Source organism: Thalia democratica, chromosome 5 (assembly GCF_965202585.1).
Source record: "Thalia democratica chromosome 5, ktThaDemo2.hap1.1, whole genome shotgun sequence".
NCBI lineage: Eukaryota > Metazoa > Chordata > Thaliacea > Salpida > Salpidae > Thalia > Thalia democratica.
In genome coordinates this window covers 71,827,943-71,838,882 of record NC_139169.1, presented here as the reverse complement: position 1 = coordinate 71,838,882, position 10,940 = coordinate 71,827,943, and the positions used below count along the sequence as shown (strand labels likewise).

At 25.4% G+C, this 10,940-nt stretch overlaps 1 protein-coding gene across 1 annotated transcript; it reads right to left on the bottom strand.

The window, feature by feature from the left end:
* Window positions 1-9,215: 9,215 nt before the first annotated feature.
* Window positions 9,216-9,905, bottom strand: LOC145836846 (uncharacterized). Its single transcript, XM_082944618.1, has one exon. It carries the CDS (start codon window positions 9,903-9,905, stop codon window positions 9,216-9,218), a length of 690 nt encoding a protein of 229 aa, XP_082800744.1.
* Window positions 9,906-10,940: the final 1,035 nt, after the last annotated feature.

The following is a 10,940-nucleotide window of genomic DNA, read 5'->3' as shown; positions in this document are numbered from 1 at the left end:
CCCAAGAAAAGTGAAACACGTTGTTCAAATAAAAGCGGTTCTAGTTATACAAATAAAAGTAAAACAAGTTGTATGGATAAAAGTTAAACTAGTTACTCAAATGAAGGCTGAACCAGTTGTTCAAATAATGTGGAGTCAGTTGTTCGAATGAAAGTGATACCAGCTTTGGAGTGAAACCATTTGTTCGGGTGAAGTTGGAGTAGGATATTGTTGTTCTCTTTTCGGAAGCACCAGAATTATAAATTTTGTGTTATAACTTTTGTGTTTTTATGTTAATTTTAAACCTTAATTAGTTAAACTCTTTTTTTTTCATTTTTAATGTACAATTTTTGTTTATTTTTGTCTTTTTGTTCTATGTCTTTCTGTATAAGTGGCCTAAGTTTTGATGCCTGGGTCCTTCGTATGACAATAAACTTACAATAATAATAATAATAATTCTAAAAATGGATCAAGTTAAATTATTGTTCATTTATGGAAAAGAAAGACAGAAAATTAAACTTTTATATTGCATTGAAGAAACCATTATAGCTAAAATAATGAAATTGGTGCCCAGAATAGTAGTTTACAGAGCTTCAGTCTGGCAAAGAGGTAATTTGAAACAAAAAAAACTACTTAAAAAAAACAGTTTCACAATTAAAGATATAGAAAAAAATATAAAACTTAATTATTATACCTTTAATGCAAATTTAAATGAAAATTAATTATAAAAATTTAACGTTTGAGATCATAGAAAAAATCTATTAGTGTTAGTCAGGAAATATCTGTAGTTTATGTAATGTAGAAAAATTAAAATAAAAATTTTTACCATGTTAAAGGATCATTTTGTTTTAAATCAAAACAATTCATTAAATGTAAACATTTAATCATATTTAGCTGTGACCTTAACTTTAAATTGCTTTCATATTTGTATATTGTGCCTTAATCAAAGCTTTTAGAAATTTTTAATTCATTTTATATGAGTATTTCTAGCAGCATTCAAGAAATTTAAAATAATGATTACAAAATCATTTTTGATATAGTTAATAAAATTTAAAGTTTATTTTTGTGTTTTGCAGAGTTTATCGTCTTTGCTATGAAAAATATAGTATTATAATAGTTTTATAGTTTATTGGATGACATAAATAATCCAATAAAAATATTTTATCCTTGGACTTAAAGCACAAAGAATCTTTCGGTTATCGAGTTGACACCAAAGATACCTTTAAAGGACTTGTCTAAGACAAATCTTTTTGTTAATTTTATCTTCTAGATCTTAACTGATCAAACTAAAGTTCAAAACTAGGCTCTTTATACTTTTGCGCATACTTTCTTTCAGAATATTCAAAACAAAAGCACAAGCTGTCTTGCCTAGTGGACAATGTTGCAAGTATCATAATATTTTTTGTTTGTTTATTATTCTCGTTAACGTCTAAGTTGCAATGTGAATACTCGATCCGTATAACAATATACATGTAGGTGTGACCATGCGGTTAACGGTTGGCGAGCTTATTTCGTTTTTATAACGAAGTCAGTGATGTAATAATACAAAAACTAATCTGCTGGTTAAAATACTATGAATAAGGCTTTAGTGGCTTTAAATATATAACATATTATAAGACATAATAATCTTTTATCCAATAATTAATTGATCAATGCTGGTTAAGATGTTTTTGTTAGATATCAGTAAACTAGTTTTTGTAGCTTTTAAAATAGTTTATGTGCATGGCTTATTTAGAACTTATACTTTCTTAATATTTTACTGCTACATTTATTCTAAAAAAATCACATATAAAATAGTTTCATGTGAGCTTCAGTTGTTTAAAAATTAAAGCTAATATCAATACAAAGTTTTATTAATCAAAAACTTCAAACTAACAATATAAAAATAACAACAATTTAGACGTAAAATAACAGTAATTAAAAATTTAAATCTACTAAAGGAATAAACATAAAGAAAATTATTTTTAACTTATTTTACTCACTTAAATTTTAAGATAAAAACTAAACATTAAACATGCTTAACTACAGCTATGAAATATAGTTTCATACCTTTTAAATCTAACTTACATTTAGTTGTTATAGTTTTAAAATTTTTAAACTAAAAATAACACAATTATGATCATTTATAAAAGAATTTAATAAAATAACCTCAAACCTTGGTGTTTTATTTACTTTCAAAAATGGTTATTTTATACTCTTACGGTAGTTATATTTTTATGTCTTATACTTAGATTATATTTGCGCATATTATTAAAATTAATCGAAATATATTAACGTAAAATGAAATATTAAAACTAGCTGATTTACTTAAAATAATCTAAATAAATGCAAAAATATCAAGTTACTAGTTAATTATACAGTTTATAATTTATATTCTTAAAATTAAATAAGAAATATAATTTAATAAAGTTACTAAGCATTTATGTGCAAAATAACTAACATTAAATAAATCTTTATGCAAAAATTAAATTAAAAAAAGCCGTTTTACACATTGAAAAAAATTGCAAAAAATATAAAAGCTTTGAAAGATAGTTTATATTTTTATTTTATGTATTAAACTTCTCGAGAATTTTTGAACTTTACTTGTGTTGTTATTGTTAGAATTTAATATTAATTTTCAAATAGATTTAATCGATGTTAAAAAAAAAAAATTTGTATATAACTCTCTAGTTTTTTTTTTAATTTTATGAGCGAACTGATAAAAAGTTCTTACTACAAAGTTTTTAGACTTGGTGAATAAATAGATATTTTTTGGTGAACTTATGTTTTTCTCAAAACCGCATTATTACAATGACATCAAACTATTGCAACATGAAGATTGCGTTAGTAAATTTTAATTTATCTTTTACAAAATTTGAATGTTTCGATTCAGTCTTTTATTTACCTTTTAAATGAAAGAAATTGATAAAGCAAGTTTTTACAACAAAAAAAAAACATATTTACTCTTTTTGATAAAAATAAGCAACCAACTTTAACTTTATTATGTGGTTTTATTCTGTATGTCTAGAAATGTTAAATACAACAATCTAAACGTAAATTACTTAATATTAGCATCAAGCTCTTTAAACATAACTTAAAACTCATATTTTTCAAAAAAGCTTTATGAATCAACTTTTCATGCCTCAAGTTTGATGTTTATCTAATCAGGTCGCTAGCTATATATACTGCCGTGTTAATATAATATAACATAATAAATTGTTAGTTTTGTATTACACTAATTTTTAAACCTTAGTAAAATTTAATGACTTCTAGGACAAAGTATAGTTCTACTGTTCTTTAAACTATATATTTAATATGAATTATCCTTGTATAGTGTATAGCTTCTTTTATGTTGAAAAAGAGGCAGTAACAAAATTAACTATGAAATAGAATGAAAGATAACCTAAAAAACCTTCAAAGAAAAAAAGTCTGTGCTACTAGAATTATATAAAAGTTTTTGTGTATATTAACCAACGCAAACGATAAAATTTAAAAATGATTCACACAGATTTCATTTGTATCAACATTACTTACTACCGATACAGATAGTTTGGTAATTATGTTTAAAGCTGGTTCAAATAATTTAAGTTTAAAAATAAAAAATTTACATGAAAGATTGTTATTGTCGTATTTAATATGGAGGAAGTGCAACGTATACGTCTTAACATTAACAAGTTTAACAAAACGATCGATCATACTAATTCGATGTTCATTTGTTTGATAAACCCTTTTGTTAAACTAAAGCATGTCTCCCGGCATATGAAAGTTCTTATGCTCTGCAGACTTTTGCCGATGTTTTTGTTGACCATAAGCAATTATGAACAGATCATTAGGTAGTTTTGCTAATCAGTTTCGAATTTTTCTTTAATTTACTATTAGTTTTAAATTTGCATTTAAATAATAAAGTTCTATTTTATATTATTTTATTTTCAAACGTGAAACGTATTCGTTTAATACTAAACACGTAACTGTTCCTACACTTAAAGTAAAAAAATTAAAGCTTAAATATTTAAAGAAAAACGAAGCAGTATAATAAAAGTTTTTCATATTAAATTTAATTAAATTTATAATATGTAATAATTGATTTTTTTCTGGTTTATGTTAAATTATAAACAACACAATATATAAACAAGTTTAAATTAGTAGTTTACAAGGTTCGATTTAAAAGTACATACTTTTTAGAAAATACAGTTTAGTTCATAACTTAACTTAAAACTTGAAAATTTATGTTTTACTTCAGCAAAAAAAAACATTTTTAACTAATTGAACTAGTTTTTTTTTTTGTTTATAATAGTCAAACTATGATAAATAGTATTTTTTTTACAAAAATTTATGCTTATAATTTTTTTTTTTCACAGAAGTACTACAAATAACATTACTTAATTTTATAAAAACTTATACTAACTTTAGAAGTTTCATTTAAGTATAAATAGATAGTAAAAGCTATAATAAAAGTTTCAGTTTTAATAAAATAGTTTAATTTCAGTAAATTAATTCAAAAAATCAAAAAAGTTATGATGTTAAATGCAATTAGTACTGAAAATAGTTCTTGATTGATAAAAATAATTAATAAATTAGATTTAGTTTAAGATATTATATACTGTGTTTAACTTTTTATTTGTCAAGCTCTTTAGTTGCTGATGATAACACTATCATAAACTGTTTGTTAATTTGAAAAATTTTACGGTTTTTACTTTTTAAAGTTCTAGTTTAAAGACCTGATTAGTTACTTAAGTTGGGTTACTTAAGTTGCATAAATGATTATTTTAAAAACAGGTGTTTGTTAGATATGCAATTTTTAATATGTATAGATTGATAAAAAAAAAACATTATAATTCGTTTTACCAATGCAGTATAAATATATAGTAAAAATTTATAAACCTTTAGGTGTTATTACATACGAACTAAATTTTTTTTGACAAATAATCTTGCTTTACTATAACACTGTTGAGAGTAAAGTGTAGCAGACAGTTATCAACTGTCATTTAATAGACAAATAAATTTAAATAACAGTTTAAATTTTTCCAGATTTTTTTTGCATACTTTAGCAGTAAAACGTTATAAAATAAGTTAAACTTTTCAACTAACTTTTTTATTCTATATTTTTATTTAAGCTAAAGCTAATTTGAGTTTTTATTTTTTCATCCTGAAACAAATGTATGAATGTTTAAATTATTAAAAACACTCAATTGGTTTAATAAGCCCAGAAATCTCTGACCAAAAATAAAATCATGTAGCAATTAGTAATTATTAGTTATCTATTTAACTTTTTCGTTAACTATAAATAAAGAGCAGTAAGAAAACCGCAAGTAATACTTAAGTAAAACCTTAAATTTGTTTCAGCATTTTACTATTTGTTTGTATGATTCCAAAATGGTTCGACTACTGAAGATCAGAACACAACCTTTTGAAAGTGAGGATAAAATGAGAGAAACTTTGGCTTCGTGGTGGGCAGATTTGTCAAGTGACATAACCATCAACATCCACGCTTGTAGTAGATGTTTCGCTTATATAGTTTTTATGACTGATGATGATACTATTCCCTTGTTAGAGGCTGTGCCTGCTTCACTAGATGGTCTAGGTAGTGTTTATGTTGAAGAGTTTTACGAATACGAAGTTTGGGAAGAAGTTTTACGCTCAGATACACTTAGTTATCTCAGGACAGACCCGAGGTATGTAATGTATTGCTACCCTAATCCACCTTTCACATATAGCCTGGAAGACTACCCTGGCCGCATTGATAAATCCGTGCCTGCTGATGAATCTGGTGTCGCTGATAAACCTGATATAAATAGTGAAGCTGATCCAACAAATGATTCTAGTCACACTAAATCTGGTTCATATAAAAATGAGAGCAATGATAAAAAAGATGAATGTCTTGATAAAACTGTTCCAAAGGACAGTTCTTCTCCTGTTGATGAGCTTGCCTCTGCTGATAAGTCGGATTCAAATGGTGAAGCTGATCCAACTGATGATTCTAGTCATACTGATTCTAGTCAAGCTAAAGACGGAAACGATGATGAAAAAGATGATAAATGAAGCTGGTATGAATTTTGTAGGTGTTGCTTGCTTATTCGTTGATTTCTTGCAAATGTTTTATGTTTTGTTGTTTGTTCTGTAATGAGTAATTGATTTAGGTTCGCTTTTGCATGCTTGTTTGTTAACGAATCTTCTTGTAATTGTAATAAATCACGAAAAATAAGATTATTGTTTGATTTATGGTTTTTTAATAAAATACTATATACAAGTTATGAACACCTAAGGTTAAAATAAGCTCTTATCTGCAATTGTATAATTAGTAAATTAGCTTCGTTTCAAAAATAGTTGTGTGTAGTGGACTACAGTTTTGGCAAACTCTACCTTTAATAACAACCAGTAACTAAAAATTTTTGTGTTTTTTCATTAAAAGTTAGTTTAAATTCAAAGCATCGCCTAACAGTTTGATACAAAACTTATACTATAACTTGCATGATCTGATTGTTATTCAAAGTAAAGTTTGCCAGACCTGTGAAATTTTCTGAGCTATAACTGAAAAATATGTGTGTTACAAAATTGTTAATAAATATATTTTATAACTGATATAATCGAGTATGAGACTTGATAGTCATGTTAAATCTATCTAAAATAAATTTGTTAGACTTAGAAGTTCTAAACACAGTCATATTGTATTACTTTTTGTTGTTGTAAATTTAAATTTTTGCTTAATTAAAATAATATCGTTTAAAACATTTCTTTTGAATACGGTTTAAACATAATCATAATGTTTGAAATAACAAAAAAAAATCAATAGAATTTAATACTAAGCTTGGTTCTTTACATGAGTTGTTTAACTACGTAAAAACAATTCAATTCTAATCCTAATTTTCTATATATTGCAAAACATTCTTTATATGTAGATCATATACTTAGCATAGTCTAATTGCTAAACAAATGAAAATAATGTAAACGAATTAAGTACTATTTTTTATAATATACTACTATATCTATAATCGTTTTTAAGGACTCTTAAGTAACCATAAACACTGAAAAAGGAAATAAACTAATACTGACAGCTATACAAAACTCTATTTTTATCAAAATCAGGCCACCCAGATTTAACGTAGTATTATTCCTTACAAATAGGACTGTTAGTAAGCACCAAAACGTTTAGAATTAACTATACCTAGTAGGATTTAGATGTTAAAATGAAGTAGATAAACATCATATATTTTATTTATTTAAACTTGCTAGCTTTGTTCATTGCTGCTTGATATTTAAATTATTACTCATTAAAACAAATGTAATTTAGGACTAAGTTCGTAACATGACTGATAAAAACTGAAGTATTTAGAAACAAACAATTGAAATATTAACCCTTTTTTTACGAAATAAATAAAACTTTTGACAAGAATATAATATATTAAGCTCCTAGAACGATAAAAATTAACTATAAAATATATTCATATTTAAAGTAGATAAAAATATATAGAACTCACAAAAGTTTATGAACTATCTTTAATCCATTATGCTAACTTAGGATTAGTTCGATCTGATTGTTCAGCATGATCAGATTTAATAGAATTGCAAAACTGACAATGTTATCCTTACATTGAAAAGAACTAGTAAAATTGTTTGAAACACAAATAAGCAGAATCTTAACACAGTTTAGAAAGGAACACAATTGTCAGAGGCTAGAATCATCAGTTAACATAAGTTGACTTAGGTGATGCGAACATTGCTGACAGTTTTGAAATTATATCCCTTGTTGCGACAGTAAATACGCACTACATTAGTTATTTGTAACGGATTAAACAAGTACTAAAGTTTCCCGAGAACTATTGGTGTGTCGAGGTTTTACAAAAATTTCACCAATAGAAAATACGGCTTCAATTTTAAAATATCAAACTTGAAAAGTATGAGAAGTATCATAGTAGACAGTTTTAATTTTACCTTTCAAAAGATACAAACTACATTTTTATTACTATATAAACAGCTCAGATTTTTTAAGGAGTACTGTATTAAGTAAAGCTGCATGACATGTAAACAAAATTAATGGTTGTAGACAAATACAGATACCTTTTGATAAAAGCAAAATACTAAATTAAGTTTAAATAACACACATACTAACTAATACTGGCTTAACTTGATTTGTGCAGTTTTTGAGAACTTTTTTTTCAAAAAATTAAAATTAAGAAATAAACTGTTTTACATACTTTACCTATTCGAAAAAAATTATTTTAGCCAAAAATTATTAAATCTCGTTTATATATGATGAATTACCGTAAAACTTTTACTATGAAGCTAATATAGTACAATGTTTGAAACTTAAAACTTTTTATATGTTTTGTAGTAACATTTTTATTTTCATATTATATCAAAACGAATTAAAAAGCTAGGTTAGTTTTATTTCTTTTGGGTTAAAAGGAAAATGTTAAGTAGGTATAACAAACAAGTTTATCTGTTAAAACTAGAGATGTAAAAGAAATTAACCTGAAAAATATTTTATACATTTCTTAATTTTTTCTTAAGTACTGTCTATTTTAGAGCGTACAAGTACTAACATGTAAGGTATTGTTCATGATACATCTTGATCATATTTATAATTAATTTATTATAATCATAAATAAATAAAGTTCTAACGAAAGTCACTGGTTTACTGAAGGTTTTCACAGTAAGTTGGTTAATCTTAACTAGTAGATAAAAAATTTCTATTGGTTAACGTTTTTCTTAAGTTTTTTCAAGTTTACAAATTTAGATATTATAAATTTAATATTTATTTACTCGTAAGAAATTGTAAAAGGCATGTGATATAAGACTTGATAACCGAAAGGTGTTTTGTATATCCGGGCCTTCAGCTAACAATCTGCATAAATTTAAAAATTACTAGAAAAGGAGCTGTCTACCTATATTTTAGTATGATAATAAACAAAGATCAGTATTTATATATTCTCAACTAATGCTAATATTGCAATAATCATTTTGATGGTTTCCGTACTGATTAACTAGTTAATTACTTAGTAGAATTACCTTTTAATTTATTAGAATCATTGAGTAATACATCGAATTACGCATCGTCTTACTAATAAATTATTTAGCGTTTAGTTTTCATTACCACAACAATTAATAATTTTTTTATGAATTTATTGCATACAAAATAAAAACAGATGCTGACAGAAACATAATATATAGATAAACAAAATAATGCTACTCACAACAAAAAAAAACATTTATAACCGAAAGAAGCTAAATTATAGAAAAGGTCAAACTACAAGTTTAACTTATTGTTGGTCCTTGATATCCAAGAAGCTTCTCAAAGCTTCAAGTGCATCTTCCAATATCTGTTCACGACTTATTTCGTTTAAATACTGCCTTCGTATAACCATGCACTCATCATACGCTTTACGAACAATATCAACAGCTCTTAATTGGTCATTACGGCTTAAGTAAAGTTTAGAAAAAGTAATTCCCAGTCTGAGCCTTATTTGGTGACAAGGATTGACATTCTGACTTGCCCATTCCTTTACTTCCTCTAAGTTTTGCAAACTTTGCTCAACAAGATCTAGTTTCTTGTTATCAGGAGCAACACCAGCACTTAATGATAGCAAAGTACCTTTGAAAAGTTTGTAAGAAGCAGATGCAGTGTCGTTATTGTTTAACAACAAACAACTGTCAATTAATTTAACATATACATCTGTTAACTGTTTAATATCACTTACAACTTTAATCTGAAAGTTTTTGAGACTTTCGATTGCATCTACACTTGAAAAAGTCATCAAATTAATCAATGGCCCTAATTCTTTGTTCAAACATTCTATCAGTATGTTTGTTTCAGCAACTGTGAGTGGAGTTTTTGAAGGTGAGTTACTAGTAACAATGTATTCAATGAGGTTGCGAGCATACCTATACCAACCATTTCCAATACACATTTTGGCTAAAGCAACAATTTCATCTCTATTGGAGTCAACCATATTGTATTTATAATTATATAAAACACTGAACTGTTAAAATATATTGTAAAATAAATATAACAAGTTCAGTATTTCAAGAATACGCTAAGATAAGTACTTTTATTATCTTATAAAAAAAATCTTAATGTTATTTTTTTTAAGCTTTGTTAAAAGAGTTAAACACTTCTGCAAAACGTTTGATAGTATTTAAGTTATTCGCTTAATGAATAGATGAAAATATCTTGAAATCTCACAAGGAAGTCTAAAAATTTTATTTTATTTACAACAAATCTCTTACAAAATTCCAGTTAACCTAAATTTTCTTAAAAACAGTAGTAAAGATCTGTTATCTTAAACGTTAGCATATTTGGTAGAATTTAACAGAAGTATGTCGAAACTTGATTTTCTTTTAATCAATGAAGCAAGTGATTGAGTTAAAACTTAAAATAAAAAGCAATCACGAAGTCCTTGTATTGATTATCACAAGTAAATTCCTGTAGTATTAATTATACGTCTAAAAAAGTCTCAATTAGCTATTTCTAATATACAAAATCTAAAAGGTTGTTTTTAAACTGATATATTAGCATATATTCTTTTTATTGGACAGCAGTATTTTTGTTATAATCTTTTTGTAATGGTATAGTTTAATAATGTAGATATACTTTTTTTAATGAAAGTTACAAATGGGTAGAGGGTTTTCTACTTTTAATTGATACGAGTATCTTAAAGTAGATAATCTACAATTTATTTAATTTTGTTTAACACCTTAATTTTTTTAAATAACTTGATAATTACTGAGTTTATCTAATTCTTATATAAATGTTAACTTTGTATTATGTAACTACAAAGTATTATTTAAGTATGAATACTTTAAACTTGTTTCCTTAGGTTTTGTACCTTTTAATTTTTTACTCTTTTAAAATTAGAAACTTAAAAATACATCGTTCAGCAGTATACATTGCAGTTTCAAATATTTTTTTTCTTCTAATTAAGCAGTGACTGCGTGAAATTCTTCAAATTAAAATAATTAATTCTGTTGTAAACCTATTTTATTAC

Coding starts and splice junctions, on each gene's coding strand:
- LOC145836846 (XM_082944618.1), bottom strand. CDS start 9,905: ATGGTTGACTCCAATAGAGATGAAATTGTTGCTTTAGCCAAAATGTGT.